Source organism: Oncorhynchus mykiss, chromosome 10 (assembly GCF_013265735.2).
Source record: "Oncorhynchus mykiss isolate Arlee chromosome 10, USDA_OmykA_1.1, whole genome shotgun sequence".
Classification (NCBI taxonomy): Eukaryota; Metazoa; Chordata; class Actinopteri; order Salmoniformes; family Salmonidae; genus Oncorhynchus; species Oncorhynchus mykiss.
In genome coordinates, this window is record NC_048574.1 from 49,772,170 (window position 1) to 49,796,313 (window position 24,144).

The 24,144-nt window shown below is 45.0% G+C and overlaps 1 protein-coding gene across 3 annotated transcripts; it reads right to left on the reverse strand.

Moving 5' to 3' along the window:
• Positions 1-212: 212 nt before the first annotated feature.
• Positions 213-23,417, reverse strand: LOC110534197 (rho GTPase-activating protein 24). Of its 3 annotated transcripts, none has more exons than XM_036933303.1 (8): positions 23,049-23,417; positions 12,835-12,951; positions 4,526-4,733; positions 4,242-4,371; positions 4,005-4,078; positions 3,568-3,689; positions 2,154-3,231; positions 213-1,943 (listed from the first exon to the last, which is right to left on the reverse strand). In XM_036933303.1, exons 1-8 carry the CDS (start codon positions 23,098-23,100, stop codon positions 1,706-1,708), a joined length of 2,019 nt encoding a protein of 672 aa, XP_036789198.1. In that variant the 5' UTR covers positions 23,101-23,417; the 3' UTR covers positions 213-1,705. The 3 variants fall into 3 exon arrangements, with proteins under 3 accessions (XP_036789198.1, XP_036789197.1, XP_021474591.2); XM_036933302.1 differs by having other exon boundaries at positions 4,242-4,374; positions 23,049-23,416; XM_021618916.2 differs by lacking the exons at positions 12,835-12,951; positions 23,049-23,417 and adding an exon at positions 4,940-6,353 and having other exon boundaries at positions 4,242-4,374.
• Between the last annotated feature and the right edge of the window lie 727 nt (positions 23,418-24,144).

Genomic DNA, 24,144 nt, shown 5'->3' on the forward strand with positions numbered 1-24,144 from the left:
GAACACACACTGGACTCTATTTACACCAGTGTAGGCAGGTGGGAGGAGCTATAGGAGGACGGGTTCATGGTAATGGCTGGAATGGAATCAATGGAACTGTATCAAACATCAAACATATGGAAGCCTAATGTTTGACTCCGTTCCATTTATTCCATTCCAGCCATTACAATGAGCTCATCCTCCTATAGCTCCTCCCACCAGCCTCTACTGACTTACACATACTTACATTGACATCCCAACACACACACACACACACACACACACACACACACACACACACACACACACACACACACACACACACACAATACGGCCACAAACACTCATAGCACCCACGCACATGCATACTGACGCCATCCACACGTAGAAACACACACTCACCACATACGCTGCTTCTACTGTCTTATCTATCCTGTTGCCTAGTCACTTCACCCCTACCTATATGTGCATAGCTACCTAAATGACCGCGTACCCCTCCCTGCAAATCGACTCAGTACTGGTACTCCCTGTATGTAGCCATGTTCCTTTTATTTGTTATTGTTATTCGCTATTCACTGTGTTTTTGTCCCTCGTGTCACTGTTTCTGTTTTAAAAAAATGTATCTTTATCTTTAACTCTACATTGTTGGAAAAGGAGCCATCAGTGAGCATTTCATAGTTTGTCTATACCTGTTGTTTACGAAGCATGTGACAAGTACAATTTGATTCGATGTCTTGTATTTTTAATAAGACATCTGTTGAAAGGTGTTACTCAGCCTGTTCTGTCATAACAAGGTGGGAAAAGTGTTCAGATGGGTCCCAAATTATATCATCATTCATAATTATTGCAGTGGGGGGAAAAAAGAGTATTTTCTTAGACAAACTCAGAACATTACCCAAATGCTTGGAAGCACTAAATCAGATTATATTTAAGATCAGCTTTCACACGGTGCCAAAATGGATGTGGGATTTTGTCAAAGATTGGGAATAGGTCATCCTCTCTGCATTTACACGTATATATTCTATGGCCCTCAAATTCAAATCTGTACTTCGAAGCCAGTTTTACTGGGGGTTTTTTCTCATTATTTCCCTCTATTCAGGAATTGATTTTGACCTGGGACACCAGGTGGGTGCAATTCATTTGAAAGTCGACCATAAAACCAGCAGTAGTCCGGACCTCGTAGGGTACGATTTGAATATCCCTGCTCCATTGGCTTGTTCTGTTACTTCCTAGATGATCACTGTGTTCAACATCTCTTTCAGTACTTTTCCTATGTGGCTCTGGATGTACTGATTGCGTCTTGGGCTGTCTGTTATCCCAACCCCCAGCTGTCAGCCAATCCATTCCATTATATATCCAGTAAGTGTCAATCTCCAAGCTTTAATTCTGTATATTTAGGGTTCATTTCAGTCATAGAAACATTTAGTGAGTTCAATAGCTTGTGTTACACTCCGTCATCTCCATCTCATTCTGTTCTGGTTGTCAATGTGTCTGGCTGAACTCCATTATGTCCACGACATCCAAGCAGAGTTGTCCATCCCAGCTGGTTCCATCTCAAAGCTTTCTTAGAACCATCCTCAAGAATGGATCATTATGAGACAAATCCAATATGGATTTATCATGGCAACAGACTCTATATTCCATTCAGATCACGGGTGATTGCATGCTCCCAATGCTGCTCTTGAAGTGCTCTGATAGTGTCATCTTTGTCTAATCTGACTGGCCATCAGAAGCTTTGTACGATGCGCTCGCTCTTACTGGCCTCATCTCTCAGCTCTCCGAAGGTGTCGAAGAACTGCTCCATCTCCATCTGCAGCGTGGCGTTGCGGCGGTCGGCGTCGGCCCGGGCACGCTCCACGTTGCGGATCTTGATTTCAGCCACACTGTACCAGCGGCGCTGCTGTGCCAGGCTGGCCCGCAGTCCCACAACCTCCCCGTGGAGGGCCTCGTTACGCAGCTCAAACCTGGGAGAGCCAGGAGAAAGGGGGACAAGGAGTTATACACACACAGCTTTCACTCTGGTGGTACTACAGGACTGTGGTCCAGAATGTAGCATGCAGCATCACATCATGTTAGTGTAACCTGACACATGTTGAAGACTGTATATAGAATATATATGGACATTTGAAAAGGACTGCTGATGCATTGGTGTGATTTATTCACAGTTCCATTACCTCTGGATCTTGGCCTCGAACTCAGCCCTCTGCCTGGCCATCTCTTGTCTGAGGCCAGCCAGGAGACAGTACATGGCCTGGGAGGCCGGGGGCCCGTGGGGGTCAGAGGGCAGGAAGACCTCCGAGCTGCCCGTGCTCAGGGGGGCATCAGTAGGGACAGAGGAGGAGGCTAGGGAGTTTGGATGGAGGTCCTCTCCTGGGTCAGTCCTGAAGGAGTGGAACCTGGTGGACCTCCGTCCTAGGCTAGCTCTGACCACACCACTCCCACTATCGTCCAGGGGCAGAATCTCACAGAAGGACCATGAGCTGCTGGTGTCTGCCACGCTTGCCATGCCCGCCTCCACCTCCACTGGACCAGCAGTGCTGCCCACATCACCATCAGCAGCCACCTCATCAATGCTCTGGAGTGTGTCCAAGTTGTCATAGACAGACAGAGTGCTGTCCTGAGCCTTACTGCTTCCACTGGTGCCAGTAGTCCCCAGCTTTGCAGCCCAGCTGGGACACTCTGGGCCTGTCCAGCCACTGGGCAGCATGCTGCTGTGGTCTGGGTCAGCCTGTATTGTCACAGTGGAAGCAGAGGCTGTGAGTGAGGAGGCAGGGTGAGAGTGAAGGTGGGGGCTGTGTGCTGTCTCAGGGGGCTGGGACTCTGACTGGGACGGAGTGTATCTGTGGTATAGAGACCCAACAGCAGGGATCACTGGAAATAACCCCTCAGCTGGCTGCTGGTGGTCTGTGTTGAACAGGCGTGGGGCTAAACTGATTTCACACAGGCTTTGGGCTGACCCTCTCCTCTCAGCAACCAGAGGCAGGGAGAGCTGGCGGGAGCAAGGGGAAGGATGGTGGGCTAGCTGTTGTTGTAGGAGGCGCTCGGCTGTTATGCCAAGCCTGGAGTCATGCGACTGAGCCTGGGCAGTGGGCTGGGTATGCGCCCCCTCGAATGGGTCTCCTTTCCATCTATGACAGGGGTAAGAATCTGGTCGTGAGGAACCGGGGGCGTCTACGTTTCCCCACTCCCTGGAGAAAAGGCACTGGTGCTCCCTGATCAGCTCAGACATGAGCTGCTGCACCACGGCTGCCCCTGGGGAACAGAAGGACGGACACAAGAGTCACAGCCGGACACATACAGTACCAACAACGTACAAACAGCATCACATGGCACTCAGCGTGTACACAACACTGTGTTGATATAAACACTGTCTCAAGGCCACCCGGGCAGACACAGACACAGACACAGACACAGACAGACAGACAGACAGACAGACAGACAGACAGACAGACAGACAGACAGACAGACAGACAGACACAGCCCCTATCTTTATCGGTCTATATCTGTCTCTGTCTGGCTCTATATCTGTAGGCTATCTCTGATTCATTTCCTTTTTCCTGAACAACACTCTCACATGCCCACACGCACCTCCAATGATACTCTCTGGATCTTCAGCTTTGGGTCGTAGGATGTTAGGCCCGAAAACAGTAGCCAGGTTCTGGGTGCTCATCTTGTTGCTGCTGGAATAGGACTGGACTTCGTTCAAAAACCTGTATTGGCAGTGATTTATCCGTATGAGACTTGGGCAGGGTCGATTTTGTCACAGCTGCTACATAACATACAGAAATGTGTCATGTTTGAACATATGTTAATGTATGTTGTACTGTATGTTGTAAGCTACAAGTCTAGTGATTCAAACAATTATATTTGTATTGCGTTTAAATTGCATTGAAAGTGAGGTATGTTGTATGCAGATTTGATGTTATCTTGATGATATCTTGCTAATGATCTTGATGTTATCTTGCTATCTTGATGCTGTCTTGACATTATCTTGCTAATGAATGACAGGTCAATTGTAGACTTACTGGCAGATGTAATTTAGCAGGTTAAAGTTGGCCACTGGAAGTTCATGAAGAAGATGCTGTAGTTCTGTCAAACCCTTGGGGACACCGGGCAAGATATTGTTGTAAGTACCATCTATGGACTTGATCAATTACATTTCTCCTTAGAACTTTTAGATCAAAGGATGGTGGTTGTGTCTCTCGCTGTTCATCAGATGTATCTCAGGATGGCGTGCATGATGCAGCTGGATGGAGACTTACCTGTTTCCTCTCAGAGGAGATGTTCTTGCCACACACCAGGAATTCCTGGTATCTGGAGAAGGGCACCAGTGGCTCTGGCAGCTCCCGCAGATACAGCTTCAGGAGCGACGCCACGGTGTGCACGTCTGTACTGCTAGGATGTCAAATACACACACACTTAAAATACAGCACATCTCTACCATATGGGGGCACGCATAACGGTACATACAGATATAGCTGGCCAATAGGTCAAATTTAATTTTCAACTGTGGTGTTTCTGTTTGTGTTGACTGGAGAGCTCTTACCTGTCAAAGGAGGGCTTCTCCCCAGCATCGAAGGCGTCCTGCAACTCTTTGACCAGCGTGGCCTGGCCTGGCTGACGGAACAGCCCCACCTCCAGAAGACCCCGCTCCCGGATGAAGTCCACACACTGCTCCACCACCAGAGGTGCCATATGGACGCCGTAACGCCGCTCATACAGAACCGTCTCCTCCAACCGCTGTCCAAACACGCCTGGGGGTGTAGAGAATTTAAGATCACCCAGGCTAAATGAATAAACAGAGGATGATAGAGTGTGAGTTTGATGGTTCAGGGAGCTTCCCTTCTTCAGACAAGTGGACTCGAACCCTTCATGCTCCAAACCACCTATTTACGCAGCCTGCCTCACACTACCGCTCTGTCTGTGTGTCTGTGTGTCTCTGTGGGCCTGAGATACTCACGCCTCCTGAAGCTCAGCACCCGCTTGATCTTCCTGTAAGCAGGGTGGGACAGGTAGCTGCTGGTCCTGCACACTGTCGCCTTATTCTCCGGCATCTTCTCTGTTCTCTTCACACTTATTTTCTCCCAGTCCAAATCTCTCTCTCTTTTCACCTCTTTTCTTCCCCTCTCTCCTCTCCGGACAGACTGTTTGATGGGGGATTATGAGAGGACTCAAATGTCTCTGCTGAGACCAGTGTGTTCTTTCCCAAGCGGCCCACCCCTATCTACCTCTCTGTTTTTTGGAAACTCTCTCCTGTCTGTTACTTTCTGTTCTGTTTCTTCTCCCCCTCCCTCCTCCTCTTCCCTCCTCCTTTTCTTTCTTCAGGTAAACAGATAAGGCTCCTTGCTCTGACGACTCGAGAAATGAGGAGGCAGAGGCATTCCTTGGCGATGCTCAACAATGGTCCTTGAGCTCAACTAGGTGACCTAATCAGAAGAATTAGCATTCCAATGGAAAGAATGTCATCCTACAAGAAGAAGCATTGTGACATACCTGACATATCACAAACTCGCAATCACTCAGGCATGCAATGGAGCAAACATGCCAATGAATAGAACAACCATGGGAACATGAGCCATATCAAAATGTATTGCGGGGATGTTGAACTTTGGAAAGTAAAAACCCATCTTTATTTTTGGCGGCTAAGTTCCCCTCTTTAGATTCCTAAGATAATGATTTAACAGGAGATAGGAGAGTCCAGCAAAAGTAAACGTTCAACTGATTAAACTGGTCCTTTTCACCACTAAACACTGTAAACGTTTAGGAAAGTTCCTCCACACGTTGTTGCTGAATGCAGATAACGAGTATCGAGGAGGCAGTTGTACAGTAGCTCGGCTCCTCTCACGCTCACCTCAGCCTTGGTTCCCAGGGCACAAGTCCTTCCACGATGCTTAACTGAACTCAATCTGGTGAGCATTGAACATCCAGAGGAACCACTTTCAACCTGGATTGTGTTAACAAAAGAGTCAACCAGCTCTCCTAGAAGAAGGTGTCCATGTTATTGTAGAAGTGACGACTGTGACAACCACAGGGAGTATATTATTCCCTCCCCACCCAGAAGAGATTAAGTTAGCGTACCAGCGTTGTCCAGCAGTAATTGTGCTTGGTAAGCACCACTTAGCAAGCTATGTCCTTGCGGCACGTGTCTCTCCCTCCTTGTCCTATCCAATCCTCCTCATGCTTCAGGAATGTGCCATTGTTTTCACTCAGCCAGTGTCATCCCTCCCTGTCCAATGCGCTCTCAGTCCCCCCCTGAGCTGCTCTCTTTCTCACCAATTAGGTTATGTTTGTTTCCTCACGTCGTGGTCCTTAGGGTTCCTTCAAAGATCCCCACGGTCCCACCACAAGAACAAGTACACAGTGTTTTGTCTTGGACTCTCTCTTTTATTTAGCCTGGCTCAGCCCCCTCCCCAGCCCCTGCCTACTCCACCCCTCTAGTCTCTACCCCACCTCCCTCCTGTATCAAACTATCCCCCACCATACTCACTGGAGCATGGCCAAGGTGGCACCGGCACCCTCTGTATCTCCTATCTCTCCCTGGGCGGGAATCATTAACAAGGGAGAACAGTGTCACAGATTGACAAAATAATAAATGAGTTTGAACCCTTTTTGTCCCCCCCCCCCCCCCCCCCCCCACTCCCCTCTGTCCTAGCATACTACTCTGCCTAGAGGCAGCCAGACCCTAATAGAGTAATTTTCCACTGAGCTATTATGAACCACCCCTTGTGGTCCAAGACTATATGGGGCTAAACTGGCCACAGATAAGCCCCAGCCCCAGCTGAGTCTGGCTCTCTGACTCTCTTGCTGGACATTGGCTGGATGTTAAAGAGGCGGATGTACGGCCTCAGTGAGCCATGATGGCCTCTAATCTGTGAAAATCTCTCTCCTGGAGGACGTGTTGGAGAGAGGCAATAAGCTCAGTGAAGTAAGGACTAACTGCTCCGGAGTGGTGCGGGGAATTCATTGGGAATGTTAATCTCTCTTGTGAAATGTGTTGCTGTGCATTGACCAGACTCCGGGGTGAGATTCCTGTGATAGGCACAACAGTAATCTAAGGACATTTAGGTCTTCATGAGCAGAACAGGGAGTATTTTGACTCAGTGAATTTCCTCTGTTATGGCCTGATGTTGTCGTTCTTTGATGGAAATATTAAAGGATGGTTATGTAAGTCATTCTTCCACTGCCTGTCTCAGGTCTGTGCGTAAGGATCAATATTTCCTCACATTAGGGAAGTCAGCACAAGGCCTGCACATCTCATGGGCTATCTCAGCTCAATCTGTGTGTGTGCGTGCTTGCGCGTGGGTACACCCTCTGTGCTTCTGTGCTCTGTTTTCAGACCTCTAGGTGGAACCACTCTATGTCCACCCTGTACGTTGAGGCTGATGTGGCTTGAAGGGCCATACCTCAAAACCACGTTGTTGTCATGCCTCCTTTTGAGGTCTGGAGAATTTTTTATTAGCAGAAACAGCTAAGTGTTTATTGGATGTTAAATTTCAAGAACCCTCTGCCCACAGAAGGGGTGCTGTGTCTTATGTTCGTTACTGTTTTCCAACCGGGTAGGACACATTTTGCAGAGGTGTTGCATATGCTAGTTTGCTATGCCGGTAAACCCAATGCTGCCATTGAGTTTACCAGGCTTGCCAATTAGGGATTGCTGGTTCTGAATGACCTACTATTTGGGTAACTACCCAGCTAGCACATTTGGTTCTTTGGAAGTTGTGGGAACTAATGTTTTTGGTTTCACATTGGTTGTTCATCCATAAATACAGAACAAAAAGACTGAACGACTGGGTCACATCTCTGGCAACCAAACCGATAGAACGAATGACCAGCTGGCTTGGGTAGCAACCCTATATTTGTGTCAGGACTATGTCTTATGGAAGGATGAAATAGTATGAATGGATTCATCAAAATAACATATATTTTTATATATATATATATATATATATATATATACATATGTCAATCATTATTTGAGTAAGTTAGTAACCCATTGTATAAAAGTGATAATGCCCTCGAAGCCAATGTTAGGAGGATATATTGGCAAGGTCAGCCGGCCCTCGACTTCTTCTCAGGTCTGACAACACCCGTGCCACAATATCCTTCAAACACCGGCTTCTCTGGCATTATCACTTAAGTAATTGTCAGTCCACCTTCAAAACACTAGCTTACTATGGATTGTTTCATTATGCAGTTTAACCTACTATCTATAGCTATATACAGTATTTAGCTGCTATTTATATACTTTTTCAAAACAATTACACATCAAATAGCCTAATAATTATGAAAAAAGTAATAGGCTTGACGATACATTTTGCCACGATTGTTGATCTCAGCGGTTTTGTCTGGCTAATAGCTTGCCCTACACAAATAGGCTGCAATCAAGGACAAGGTCAATTAAATTAAATCCAATTTGAGATACTCCCCTGGTCTTCTGAAGTCCTCGCTGCTTCTCTCTCTGTGTCTATTTTTGTATTTATTTCTCTTTGAAAAAAGTAGGTTTCCATCCAACATGTGATTTTTCAACCAAATTGACTTTTTGCAGATAACAATCAGTGCGTGATGACATAGCGCACACAAAATGTACTTTTTCACAAAAATTGTTCATGTGACGAATAAAAATCTAAACTTCAATATGTGATGGAAGAGGCCTATAGTAGCTACAGTAAGCAACTTCGCGTGTTGCATTTTTGTCTGCAAATGTTTTCACCACGGCCTGCAGGTCCACTGTTTTCTATACTGAGTATTGACAACCCAGACGGTCTTTCCTGATACATTGTGCATTATATGTCCATTGCACTGCACAATATTTAAACTTAATCTTGAATTATACATGCCAAGATATACCAGAGATAAGGGACTGTTGATATTGCAACCACACAACTCAAACAGTGGTTCACCAGTATGAACAAATTCGCTAACCGCTCTTTTTGTTTGAGCCCTCGAGTACTGTTGTCCACAAAAAAATATATAATCTGTTTGCATCTGCCAATTTTTCAGCTGTCCAGTATCCAGACGACCTGTTCCAGGCAATCCTATACAGTTAATATCTTTCTGTAGCATGTTAATGCTTGCAATAAAGGAGAATGCGAGAGGTTCAATTAAAGATCATTGCTGTATTTGAACCCCCACTCCCTTCTGCCCAGTTTCCCTGATGTTGCTATGGCATTCAAGGTGTTTTAACAATCCCTGTAACTGTCGCGGCTGCAGAGAGATCGTTGTTTGAAACTAAAACTCCGAAAGAACTAGGCCTACGTAAAGAAGCATTATGCTCTCGGCCTGATATGTGCTTTTGAACAAAGAGTAAGCTCCACACATTGCACTGGCGCCGTCGTAGCCTTGACCACGGCATCCTCTTACTTTCAATAAGAATAATTACTTACATTTCAAAGCCTGAGGCACTTTGATTCGTCACATTTTTGAAGCTCAAGAAACAAATACTTAGCTTCCTAGTACATGTGGACATTAAAAAGGTTTCTGAATTAGTTTTTGAAGGGTTACTGTTCAAATGTTTTATAAATAGAATAAAAAATAGACATCAATGAAAGGCGTATTCAAACCAATAATCTTCTGTTCTCTACCCATGGAATTAGTCCACTGCACCACCAGAATGGAGCTAGCGTGCCATGTTTTTTTAATGCATACAAATCTGTTCATTTTAGTTTATTCAAATAGACCCCATTTCAAAGGAAACAAGCACTTATTAAGATCAGGTGTGTCAATTAGTGGGCACGGACAACACACCTGAACACACTCAGACAGAGTTTTGTTGATGCTGAGAACGGAACTTATATGTTTTTAAATAACATCCTTATAACAGTCTCTAAATGTTACTAAAGTTTTCTTTTGTTTTTTTTTATGGAAGTTTTCGTAACGTTCGCAGAACATTTTGAGACAGTGGAGGCTGTTGAGGGGAGGACAGCTCATAATAATGTCAGGAACGGAGCAAATGGAATGGCATCAAACACCTGGAAACCATGTTTTGATGTTGTTGACTTCTTTCCACTTATTCCACTCCTGCCATTACCATGTGCCTGTCCTCCCCAATTAAGGTACCAACAACCTCCTGTGATTTGAGAACATGGCTTTAAATAGAACAATGAGGAAACCTGTAGGAAACATAAAGCTGAAATACAAAAGTATTAAATGTAGCCATGTTTGAAGTTTTAGGAAATGTTCTGTTAAAGTAATGAAATACCAAGAAAATAGTGTTTTTTGTCAAGTTCCTTAAATGTGCTGACACTGTCCTGCACAGTGGCGATTTTGGCATGTATACTACTGTTCAAAGGTTTGGGGGCACTTTAGTCTTTTAAAATTATAAACTTGGATTAGCTAACACAATGACTGCCATTGGAACACAAGAGTGATGGTTGCTGATAATGGGCCTTTGTATGCCTACGTACTGTACATATTCCATTAAAAATCATCAGTTTCCAGCTACAACAGTCATTTACAACATTAACAACGTCTACACTGTATTTCTGATGAAATTGATGGACAATGGACATTTCTAAGTTACCCCAAAAGTTTGAATGATAGTGTAAATATTGGTGGGGCAAACCCCCCAAAATTTGGGGGATGCATGCCAGCAAAGCCACTACACAACACAACACTAAACAATACATTAATTGCACTATAACGGTGACAAACGGTGCCCACAGACTGTTAGGGCCTACATAAAACTGTCCCAACACCTTACCACTGCTGCACCTGGCTATCAGCGGAGGCTTGTCTGGCACGAAAACAGTTAATTCAGCCCCATTTACTGACTTTAAAAAAACACAGCTGATATGGCTGACTTGCCCTCTTAATTAAAACCTATTAAGGATCGTAGCCTTTTTTTCAATTTCCGCCAAAAATGACATACCCAAAACTAACTCCCTGTAGCTCAGGACCTGAAGCAAGGATATGCATATTCTTGATACTATTTGAAAGGAAACACTTTGAAGTTTGTGGAAATGTTAAATTAATGTAAGAGAATATAACACATTAGATCTGGTATAAAATAATAAAAAGAAAAAATCATGCATATTATTATTTATTTTTTCTCCATCATCTTTGAAATGCAAGTGATCACAATGTATTATTCCAGGTTAGGCACAATTTCGATTTTGGCCACTAGATGGCATCAGTGTGTGCGCAAAGTTTTAGACTGATCCAATGAACCATTGGAATTATTGTAATTGTTTTTCTTCTGTGGGGGAGGGGGGGGGGGGGGGGACTGTGGGAGGGGTCGCGAATGGTTGAGGGGCAGCTATTGGGGAACTGTGGGGGGATCTTGGAGGGTTCAGGTTCATGTTTTTTAGCCTGGTGGTAGATTTGTCAACGTGCCCTTGAGCAGGGCATTGAGCCTGGATGCTTCTGTGACTCGCTCTGAATGGGACTCTGTTGGATGACTGGTATGATGTAGTTGTTGAGCGTCTTCACTGCAAGTATATTGTATGTTTCGGATATTCAATAAATAAATAAATCAATAAAAAATAGTGTTTTCCTGAGTTCCCAGTTGTCTTGAACTCACTGAAGTCAGATTTCCCAGTTCTGAGTTGAAAGTTGTTTTGAGTGTGGCAGAAATCATGCTGGATTGACAGTATGGCAAATGTTGAATGCTTATCATTTTAAGCTTGGAAAAGAGACCCTTAAACCCAGACTCGAGACCACACACCCACTCCACAGAATAGCAGGCTAGTGAATGCCTTCGTCATGCTTGCAGTTAGCCACTGATTCCTTCCAAACCACTCATTCTTGAAATTGCGATTTCCAACTTGTTGTGTAATGTTTATGTCCAATGGCCAATGAGCACCGATACGTTTGCTCTATAATTTATCTTTGTTATTTCTCTTCATATGACAAGGATTAAAAAGTATTTCCCAGTAGATTGTCAACCTGATTCATGATGATGACTGCTAGCTAAGATTGTGAAAGTATGATGTTGACAATTAGAGAACATTACCAACCCCTACGCTCCATATTTTGCGCTGGCTGCCCCACGACCACAGAAAGCACTGAGCTAGCTTCTCTGTGTTTTGGACAATGGTATGCGGCTTTAGTAAGTCAATTATTTATTCATTTATTTTTTTACATTGTTTGCAAACTGATATGTGACACCTATTAATGCCAAAATAACATGCCAACATTTTTTGCTAAAAATGTGGGGCTCAAAACAGGTGGGGCTCTGCCGGGTCGCCACTCGTCCTGCACCATTCCCATAAAGTTGTGGGAAGGTTGTATGCAAAACAACCATAGGACAACCACGCTCTCACCATGCTTTAAGAAACAGATTGTGTTGGGATGCAGGTAGCCTAGCAGTTAAGTATTGGGCTAGTAACTGAAAGATCACTGGTTTGAATCCCTGAAATGGCAAATTGGAAAAATCTGCAGTTCTACACTTGAGCAAGGCAGTTAACCCCTAACAGCAATTGCTCCCCGGGTGCTGATGATGTCGATTTAGGCAGTCCCCCTCACGTTTCTGGTTCAGAGTGGTTGGGTTAAATGCGGAAGACACATTTTGGTTGATTGCGTTCAGTTGTGCAACTGACTAAGTATCCCCCTTCCCCTCACATATGGTTCTCAGAATGTTATGTGCAAACTGGGTATTGTGTTAAGCCCAGCAGGCACCCAGCCAAGGCAGACACACAGACACACAGCTGTGCCCACCAAGGAGGCAGAGGGGAGCTGAGGCTGAGGTATGCATACACACAGGGTTGGGCTAAGCCCTGTACAGACTGGAGGAGTCAAACAAATTATACGGCATGACTGATTTGATTGTTTGTTCAAGACAGTGAGAGCGCCAAGTGTATGCATTTGAGTGTGGTAATGAGTGTTTAGTAGTGGATTTGCATGTAATAGTGATGCTACCTGTAAAGGGTATCCAGACACCCTTGTTGAGGGTCTTGAGCCACTCCTCTCCCTGACCACAGCTGTTGGAGAGGAAGAAGTATGAGCCAGGGCTGACCAGCACGTCTCTGTTCCCACCTGTGATGGAGCGGGGGGATGGATGGATGGAGAGCGGGTGAGAAAGAGTCACAGACAGATAACAAAGACGAGTGACTGCAGCCCTACTGGCAAAAATCTGCCAAAATGTCAAGCTGGTCCATGCTGGTCAAGCTGGTCTGACCAGCATGGTCTATCTAGTTAGGCTGGCCAACCAGCTGGTAAAGCTGGTGATGCTGGTGACCAGCTCATGCTAGTATGTTGGTGACATGCTTATACAGGTAGGCTGCTGATCAGCTTATGCTAATCCGATCTGTTAGTTGGACCTAATGTACCTGTTACTGAAATGGTTGTTCCGATTTAAATAGTTTAGGTAGTTTAATGTGTTCATCTTTCTAACCCTAGTAGGCATTCTGATTGTGGGTGAATAAATGTTCCAATTGTTGGATATCGACACTCAGGCTGGATTCCAGTAGGAATTAAACATAACTTTGCAAGCCAGCATAATGTGGCTTACAGGCCTGTTGTGGCCATTGTATTAGAGAAAAACTAGGCCCTCAAAGTAAGTCCTTATGGTATATGTAATTTCCTGTCTTAAATAATCAAGCGCTTTGATGCTGGTTTTGCTGGTGACCAGTGTCCAAAACACAGAGAAGGCTGGTCACCAGCAAAAACACGGCGAACCTACTGTATATAATCGTTCAGTATAGTTGTATAGCTATAAAACTAGAATATGCTTCATAATAAAACATGTATAAAAACATCAGCCTATGCTGGTCTATACAATTTTTTTGTTCAGCAGGGAGGCCACTGATGAGCTCTACTTGATTCTTGTCTTAGACAAGGAGCCGCAAACAGCAGAGAGGCTTTGTTTATTGACAAAGACCACAATTGCCCTATGGATGGGCAAATGTCCACTCTCAGTCTTATTTGGGATTGATTGGACGTTTAGTCTTCTCTGATTTCCTTGTACAAATCAAAATGAAATCATATATTATTTGTCACATATGCTGAATACAACAGCTGTAGACCTTACAGTAAAATGCTTACTTACATTCCCTTAAACCAACAATGCAGTTTAAAAAAATAATACCTACAAAAATGTTAGTCGAGGTAATTGAGGTGATATACACTGCTCAAAAAAATAAAGGGAACACTTAAACAACACAATGTAACTCCAAGTCAATCACACTTCTGTGAAATCAAACTGTCCACTTAGGAAGCAACACTGATTGACAATACATTTCACATGCTGTTGTGCAAATGGAATAGACAACAGGTGGAAATGATAGGGAATTAGCAAGACACCCCCAATAAAGGAGTGGTTCTGCAGGTGGTGACCACAGACCACTTCTCAGTTCCTATGCTTCCTGGCTGATGTTTTGGTCACTTTTGAATGCTGGCGGTGCTTTCACTCTAGTGGCAGCATGAGACGGAGTCTACAACCCACACAAGTGGCTCAGGTAGTGCAGCCCATCCATGATGGCACATCAATGCGAGCTGTGGCAAGAAGGTTTGCTGTGTCTGTCAGCGTAGTGTCCAGAGCATGGAGGCGCTACCAGGAGACAGGCCAGTACATCAGGAGATGTGGAGGAGGCCGTAGGAGGGCAACAACCCAGCAGCAGGACAGCTACCTCCGCCTTTGTGCAAGGAGGAGCAGGAGGAGCACTGCCAGAGCCCTGTAAAATGACCTCCAGCAGGCCACAAATGTGCATGTGTCTGCTCAAACGGTCAGAAACAGACGCCATGAGGGTGGTATGAGGGCCCGACGTCCACCGGTGGGGGTTGTGGTTACAGCCCAACACCGTGCAGGACGTTTGGCATTTGCCAGAGAACACCAAGATTAGCATATTCGCCACTGGCGCCCTGTGCTCTTCACAGATGAAAGCAGGTTCACACTGAGCACATGTGACAGACGTGACAGAATCTGGAGACGCAGTGGAGAACGTTCTGCTGCCTGCAACATCCTCCAGCATGACCGGTTTGGCGGTGGGTCAGTCATGGTGTGGGGTGGCATTTCTTTGGGGGGCCGCACAGCCCACCATGCTCGCCAGAGGTAGCCTGACTGCCATTAGGTACCGAGATGAGATCCTCAGACCCCTTGTGAGACCATATGCTGGTGCGGTTGGCCCTGGGTTCCTCCTAATGCAAGACAATGCTAGACCTCATGTGGCTGGAGTGTGTCAGCAGTTCCTGCAAGAGGAAGGCATTGATGCTATGGACTGGCCCGCCCGTTCCCCAGACCTGAATCCAACTGAGCACATCTGGGACATCATGTCTCGCTCCATCCACCAATGCCACGTTGCACCACAGACTGTCCAGGAGTTGGCGGATGCTTTAGTCCAGGTCTGGGAGGAGATCCCTCAGGAGACCATCAGCCACCTCATCAGGAGCATGCCCAGGCGTTGTAGGGAGGACATACAGGCACGTGGAGGCCACACACACTACTGAGCCTCATTTTGACTTGTTTTACGGACATTACATCAAAGTTGGATCAGCCTGTAGTGTGGTTTTCCACTTTAATTTTGAGTGTGACTCCAAATCCAGACCTCCATGGGTTGATACATTTGATTTCCATTGATAATTTTTGTGTGATTTTGTTGTCAGCACATTCAACTATGTAAAGAAAAAAGTACTTAATAAGAATATTTCATTCATTCAGATCTAGGATGTGTTCTTTTTTTGAGCAGTGTAGAAATGTGGGTAGAGTTATTCAGGTGACTTATGCATAGATAATAACAGAGAGTATCAGCAGTGTAAAAGAGGGGTGGGGGCAATGCAAATAGTCTGTGTAACCATTTGATTAGCTGTTCAGCAGTCTTATGGCTTGGGGTTAGAAGCTGTTTAGAAGAGTCTTGGACCTAGACTTGGGGCTCAGGTACTGCTTGCCGTGTGGTAGCAGAGAGAACAGTCTATGACTAGGGTGGCTGGAGTCTTGACCATTTTTAGGGCCTTCCTCTGACACTGCCTGGTATAGAGGTCCTGGATGGCAGGAAGCTTGGCCCCAGTGATGTACTGGGCCGTTTGCACTACCCTCGGTAGTGCCTTGCGGTTGGAGGCCCGAGCCGGTGCCATACCAGGCAGTAATGCAGCTGTAGAACCTTTTGAGGACCTTAGGACCCATGCCAAATCTTTTCAGACTACTGAGGGGGAATAAGTTTTGTTGTGCCCTCTTCATAACTGTCTTGGTGTGCTTGGACCATGTAAGTTTGTTGGTGATGTGGAAACCAAGGAACTTGAAGCTCTCAACCTGCTCCACTCCAGCCACGTCGATAAAAATCTCCTTAGTCTTGATCATGTTGAGGGAGAGGTTGTTGTCCTGGCACCACATGGCCAGGTCTCTGACCTCTTCCCTACATGCTGTCTCGTTGTTGTTGGCGATCCGCCAACCACTGTTGTGTCATCGGCAAACTTAATGATGGCGTTGCAGTCGTGCCTGGCCGTGCAGTCATGAGTGAACAGGGAGTACAGGAGGGGTCTAAGCACGGACCCATGAAGGGCACCCGTGTTGAGGATCAGCGGGGCGGATGTGTTGTTACCTACCCTTACCACCTGGGGGAGGCCTGTCAGGAAGTCCAGGATCCAGTTGCAGACTGAGGTGTTTAGTCCCAGGGTCCTTGGCTTAGTAATGAGCTTTGAGGGCACTATGTTGTTGATCGCTAAGCTGTAGTCAATGAATAGCATTCTCACATAGGTGTTCCTTTTGTTCAGGTGTGAAAGGGCAGTGTGGAGTGCTATAGAGATGGCATCATCTGTGAATCTGTTGGGGCAGTTTGCAAATTGGAGTGGGTCTAGGGTTTCTGGGATAATGGTGTTGATGTGAGCCATGACTAGCCTTTCAAAGCATTTCATGGCTACAGACGTGAGTGCTACAGGACAGTAGTCATTTAGGCAGGTTACCTTAGTGTTCTTGGGCACAGGGACTATGGTGGTCGGCTTGAAACATGTTGGTATTACAGACTCAGACAAGGAGAGGTTAAAAATTGTCACTGAAGACACTTGCCAGTTGGTCAGTGCATACTCGGAGTAGACGTCCTAGTAATCCATCTGGCTCTGCAGCCTTGTTGACCTGTTCATCCAAAACAGCTGATGCTCTCATTCATGCATGTTTCAGTGTTACTTGCCTCGAAGCAAGCATAGAAGTAATTTAGCTTGTCTGGTAGGCTCGTGTCACTGGGCAATTCTCAGATGTGCTTCCCTTTGCAGGTCTGTAATAGTTTACAAGCCGTGCCACATCCGACGAGCGTCGGAGCCGGTGTAGTACAATTCGATCTTAGTCCTGTATTGATGCTTTGACTGTTTGATGGTTCGTCGGAGTGCGTAGCGGGATTTCCTATAAGCTTCCGGGTTAGAGTCCCGCTCCTTGAAAGTGGCAGATCTACCTTTTAGCTCAGTGCGGATGCTGCCTGTAATCCATGTCTTCTGGTTGGTGTATGTACGTACAGTCACTGTGGGGACGACGTCGTCGATGGACTTATTGATGAAGCCAGTGACTGATGTGGTGTATTCCTCAATGCCATCGGTAGAATCCCAGAACATTTTCCAGTCTGTGCTAGCAAAACAGTACTGTAGCTTAGCATCTGCATCATCTGACCACGTATTTATTGACCGAGTCACTGGTTTATCCTGCTTTAGAATTTTGGTCAGATTTGCCAAATCGAGGGAGAGCTTTGTACGCCTCTCTGTGTGTGGTGTAAAGGTGGTTTAGAGTTTTTTTCCCTTCTGGTTGCGCATTTAACATGCTGGTAGAAATTTGGTAAAACAGATTTACGTTTCCCTGCATTATAGTTCCCTGCCACTAGGTGCGCCACCTCTGGATGAGCATTTTCCTGTTTGCTTATGGTGGTATACACCTCATTGAGTGCAGTCTAGTGGGGGTATGTAGACAGCTACGAAAAATTACATATGAAAACGCTCTAGGTAGATAATGTTGTCTACAGCTTTTCATTAGATACTCTACCTCAGGTAGAGGTAGATATTCTGCACCAGCTGTTGTTTACAAATATACATAGACCGCCACCCTTTGTCTTACCAGAGGCTGCTGTTCTATCCTGCCGATAGAGTGTATAACCCGCCAGCTGTACATTATTCATGTCGTCGTTCAGCCACGACTCGGTGAAACATAAGATTACAGTTTTTAATGTCCCATTGGTAGGATACACGTGCTTTTAGTTCGTCCAATTTATTATCCAGCGATTGTACATTGGCCAATAGTATGGATGGCAAAGGCAGATTAACCACTCGTCAGCGGATCCTCACAAGATCTCTTCTTCTCCTGCGAATGACGGGGATGAGGGCCTGTTCGGGTGTCTGGAGTAAATCCCTCTCGTCCCAATCATTAAAGAGAAATTCTTCATCCAGTTCAAGGTGAGTAATCGCTGTTCTGATTTCCAGAATCTCTTTTCAGTCATAAGAGATGGTGGCAGCAACATTATGTACAAAATAATGAAAAATTATGAAAAAAATGAACAAAATAGCACAGTTGGTTAAGAGACCATGAAACAGCAGCCATCCTCTCCGGCGTCATCTTAATATTGTTCAGGTATGCCACAGCCCCAACCCACCTCATCTTCATTTGGAATGTATGCATGACTTTGGTTTGGAACCCCTGAAGTAAACAAAATTATAAAAACTGCTTTTATTTTCATCAATTTATTTTCTCTAGTAATCTATATAGAAACAATGAGGCCGCGTTTACACAGGCTGCCCAATTCCGATTATTCTGTGAAGTTTGGTGGAGAAGGAAATAATGGAGCTGTTTTTCATGGTTTGGGCTAGGCCCCTTAGTTCCAGTGAAGGGACACCTTAACCCTACACCATACAATGATATTGTAGGCAATTCTGTGCTTCCAACTTTGTGGCAATAGTTGGTGAAGGCCCTTTCCTGATTCAGCAATCAATGCCCCCGTGCACAATGCGAAGTCCATACAAAAATGGTTTGTCAAGATCGGTGTGGAAGAACTTGAATGGCCTGCGCAGAGCCCTGATGTCAACTCCATTGAACACCTTTGGGATGAATTGGAACGCCGACTGCAAGCCAGGCCTAATCACCCAACATCACTCATGCCCTTGTGGCTGAATGGAAGCAAGTCCCTGCTTCAATGTTCCAACATCTAGTGGAAAGCTTTCCCAGAAGAGTGAAGGCTGTTATAGCAGCAAAGGGGGGACCAACTCCACATACTTTTGGTCATGTATTGTAGATCAATTCTCCAGTAGGATGTACTTCTCAGCCTATTGTATTCTTTTCTCATTTTTATTATTATCTAGACAAGACAGTTAAAAACAAATTCTTATTGTACAATGTCAGCCTACCCAGGGCAAATCCTCCCCTAACCCGGACAATGCTTGGCCAATTGTGCACCACACTAAGTGACTCCCGATCATGACCGGTTGTGATACAGCCCGGGATCAAACCAGGGTCTGTAGTGATGCCTCGAGCACTGCGCCACTCGGGAGCCTTAAAATATCACAGTGGATATAACGTTGAAGATCTGACGTTGTTTCAAAGGTACAAAAGTTTGTCAATGTTGAAATTTGGTTTCCATGATGACATAATCCTGTGGTTGAAATTTCACCCTTAAAACAACAGTTTACGTGAATTACTTTTTCCAAATCCAATGTTTTTTCCATGTAGATTCCACATCACATTGAGCTGACAAATTACGCTGACAAATTGTTTGTGGCCAGTTTGTGTCCAGTGGGTAGTTTATTTTTACATACTGTACATAAATGTAGAGAAAGTATTCATACCCCTTGGCCACATTTTGAATTTAAATTGGATTCAATTGTGATTTTTGTGTCACTAGCCTACACACAATACCCCAAATTATGTTTTTAGACAATTTTGTAGATTAATTAAAAATGGAAAGCTGAAATGTATTGATTCAATAAGTATTCAGCCCTTTGTTTTGTCAAGCAGAAATAAATTCAGGATTAAAATTGTGCTTAACAAGTCAGCATGGACATGATTTTTGAATGAATGACTACCTAGATCTTTGTAACCCTCACATACATTTATCTTTCCCTCAGTCACACAGTGAATTTCAGACACAGATTCAACCACAAAGACCAGGGATTTTTTCCAATGCCTTGCGAATGAAGAACACCAACTGGTAGATGTGTAGAAAAAAACACACAGAATATTCATTTGAGCATGGTGAGCATGCTCAAGTTGAGCAAGTTATTAATTACACTTTTGATGGTGTATCAATACATCCAGTCACTACTAAGACACAAGTGTCCTTCCTAACTCAGTTGGCGGAGAGGAAGGAAACCACTCAGGGATTTCACCATGACTTTAAAACAGTTACAGAGTTTAATGGCTGTAATAGGAGAAAACTGAGGAAGGACCAACAACATTTTAGTTACACCAAAATATTAACCTAAATGATAGAAAAAAAGAAGGAAGATTGTACATAATAAAAATATTCTAAAACATGCTCAATAAGACACTAAAGTAAAACTGCTAAAAATATCCTGAATACAAAGCGTTATGCTTGGGGGCAAATCCAACACAACACATCACTGATGGTGATGGCTGCATCATGTTATAGGTATCTTTGTCATCGGCAAAGACTAGGGAGTTTTTTGGGATAAAAAAAGTAATAGAGCTAAGCACTGGAAAAACCCTAGAGGAAAACCTGGTTCAGTCTGCTTTCCAATAGACACTGGGAGACAAATCCACCTTTGAGCAGGACAATAACCTAAAACACATTGAATGTTCCTGAGTGTCCTAGTTACAATTACAGTAATTCTGATAGTACAGGTCAGGTATTTTCATCTCTCCATTGCTCATACAGTGCATGAACTGGTGTATGCAGTGTATGTCCTCTCTGCCCGTCTCCACAGGCTCACAGACTGAGTGTCACGTTCTGACCTTTATTTCCTTTGTTTTGTCTTTATTTAGTATGGTCAGGGCGTGAGTTGGGGTGGGCAGTCTATGTGTGTTTTTCTATGTTGGGGTTTTGAGTTCAGCCTAGTATGGTTCTCAATCAGAGGCAGGTGTCGTTAGTTGTCTCTGATTGAGAATCATACTTAGGTAGCCTGGGTTTCACTTTTGAGTTGTGGGTGTTTGTTTTCCGTGTGTGTGTTTGTTGCCACACGGTACTGTTTCGGTTTCGTTCGTTTCACGTTTATTGTTTTGTCGTGTTCAGTTTATGTCTTTAAATAAACGTTATGGACACTTACCACGCTGCGCATTGGTCCTCCGATCCTTCTCGCTACTCCTCCTCAGAAGAGGAGGAGGAATGCCATTACACTGAGATCCTCTCATAGTCGTACCGTCATACCACAGCACCAGTCAAACATGACAAATCCCTAAATGCCGATACAGATTAATACTGTTTTTCACTCCATGCATTTCACAATCCCTCCCCCTCTCTTTGAAATCTTTATCATCTTTGAAGAGTCTGGGTGCTGGGAAAAACAGTGTAGGATCCTTATGTACACAAAGGAAGGAGGCTCTCTTGGAAATAGCAATTGGGAATGCTGTAGTAATGTTCAGTGATCTACTGTATATACACCAGTCTCAAAATAATGGTTTTCCTGTACGTGTGATTTATGCTTGCCGTCTGCGAGTTGTTGGGATTAATTCCAGACAATTAAACATGACATTTTTCTGTAATAGTGCAGAACATGTGATTCTAGCTCCTGCCGGTCACTGTGTCCTCTCTGCTAGAGTGTTAGCTGGACAACAGCCCGGATAGAATCAGATGGCCATTCCTTATCTTTAAGCACTGCTCAGGTTCAACAAGGGCTCATTGATTTTCATAATTTAATTAAAACTCTTGCCAGTTTTTTCATACATTTTTCCCGGACATATTAATCAAGTTATGGGGTTCTGGAGGCAATAAAAATGGTGCTCTCAATTCTGCACACATTCTCTGGGAAAGAGTGTGGACGGTGATTCATTTCAGGCAAGGCACTTTTCTTAACAAGGACAGGAATGTGAAATAAGCCCATCTGAGTGGCTTACACCTCTACTGTAAAAGCCTGGTCCAGGCAGACACTGTGGTGGCTCTGACTACAAGGCATTCCTCACCTAAGCTGTGATAACGGAGCTGAGCAGACCCTACATGTAATGTGGGTGTACAGTATGTGATCTTTATCAGAGACTTTTAATTCTTTATTTTGATTCTGGAAAGTTTTTCATTCCAAGATTATTTAGTGCAATGCAACAGTGTTATGGGGTGAAACAAGCCTTTCCTGTCAAAAATGTGCTCCAAATTCCTCTACATTTTACATTTAGTCATTTAGCAGACACTCTTATCTTTAGGGACTTAAAATGAGTAGAAGGATACTCAATCTTTTAGTCCTTTGTCAGATGACTGCCTCATCCCTACCTCATCCCTGGTGCCTCATACACTCCACTCTCTCAACTCATTATTTTGAGTACCCTCCTCCCCTCCCTGTCCCCACATCCATCATGTTCTGTAAATTAGGGGGCTGGTTTAAACAGCTTTAATGTACTCTTCCTCTCCTGCCCCCTTCCCCCCTTCCCCTCTCACCCCTGAACCTCATTGTACACACACTGATGTCTCTCAAGGACACCAAGAGACACTACATCACTACATCACTTTCTGGTCCCCATGGGAGCCCCATGTTATCTGCATATGAGTGTTTGATAGGGGGAAGTACATCAGGACTGGATGACCCAATTCTCCCAAGGGGATGTAATTAACCCTTGCTGTGTTGTCTTCCTCTTACCCCCAGCATTCCATAGTGATATGATCAAATTAGAACTGATCAAGCATGGTCTGTACACACTGAAACATCGGCCATACGCATGAACTGAACTGTAATGACATTTGGCCACATAAGGACACCAGTGCAAGTATTTAATTTTCAACAAGTAGAAACATTAGTAGAAAGATTCAGCATAACTCACACTTTTGCCTTGAGTTTAGCTTTATTGATGCATAGTATGAAAACGCAATATGAATGGTAAAAGTACTGAAGTATGTCAAATGGTTGTAGTGTAAAGTAACTTTGTCACAGTAAATCATGCTTACTTTCTGCTTAATACGAGGAAACAATCACAAAGTAGACCTGCCAAAGCCAGTTTAAAATGACCCAGACCTGTGGCTGATGGATAGTAGGATTGGAGGAGTGTGTGAGGCAAGGGTTGACATCTCACTCACCTTTCTGTGTGGCGCTGTTGTACTTCCAAGACTTGAAGCAGGTGAGACCCATACTGCAGGTGTCTGTCCAGCTCTAGTACTCACCTAGCCTAGCCAACGGCCCAGTTCTCTAAGCACATGTAGTTCACCCATAATAATCCAATTGATTTAGCATATAAAACACCTTTACCTTCCACTGATAGCACTCCCTACCGACCCAACATCCCGAAGGCTGCCTAGGACTGCCATGTCATAGATCCCCGCCCATTACTCCTCCTCTCTCTCTCTCTCTTTCTCCTGATCTCTTTCTATATCCCTCCTCATCCACCTCCTCAATAACCATACAGCCCCATCCCCTTAGCCGTGCTGTGTTTGGTTGGGGGAGACGTACAGTGGAGGGTGGGCTGGGGCGGAGGCCCTCTGCGGCAGACCAACCCACAACGACTGCACACGCAGAGGCAAAGTATGGCCTCAGCATCTCTCTACCAGCTGTAATTACTTCACTACCGTGCCACGTCGCAGGCAGAGGCAATTTCCCTAATGCACAGCCCACCCCACTACACCCCACCCGCCCCAGCTTTCGTATTTTGTTTAATGGCCATCAATGTGCACCGCCCTCACCCACACACAATGACTCAAGGGTTATAAAGACGCGAGCGGGTGCCCGGCACGTTAAACTTTTGAACCGTCGTCCAATACACTAAGAGGAGCCTCTCTCTCCTTGCTCTGCCGTCCTCTCACTCTCTCCCAACACCCCCCCCCCCCCCCCCCCCCCCCCTCTCTAGCCTCCATCCCTCTAGCTCTCTCCCATAGCATCTTGGATTTATGATCCTGGCCTGGCAGATGCTCAGGGATATATTGATCCTGACCAGAGAGACCCACTTCATTTGGCGTGAGGAGGGCGCCTCCTCAGTAGACTTTACTGATGCCATCAAATCTGTGTGGCTTGGCTGGAGTTATGTGGCCAGGTGCCAGTCTATGAATGTCACAGTGAAAGGGGTACCATGAGACCAGTACACATACAACATCTACCTAGCTACTCCTTTAAAGTTGTTGTCCATCGTGTTACTCCTATCATGGGAGATAGAAGATGGGGAGATCACGAGTGAGATAAAAA

Coding starts and splice junctions, on each gene's coding strand:
- LOC110534197 (XM_036933302.1), bottom strand. CDS start 23,100: ATGGGTCTCACCTGCTTCAAGTCTTGGAAGTACAACAGCGCCACACAG. Junction 12,952..23,048: donor CAACAGCGCCACACAGAAAG/GTGAGTGAGATG, acceptor GCTCCATCACAG/GTGGGAACAGAGACGTGCTG. Junction 4,079..4,241: donor TCTCCTCTGAGAGGAAACAG/GTAAGTCTCCAT, acceptor GGTGTCCCCAAG/GGTTTGACAGAACTACAGCA.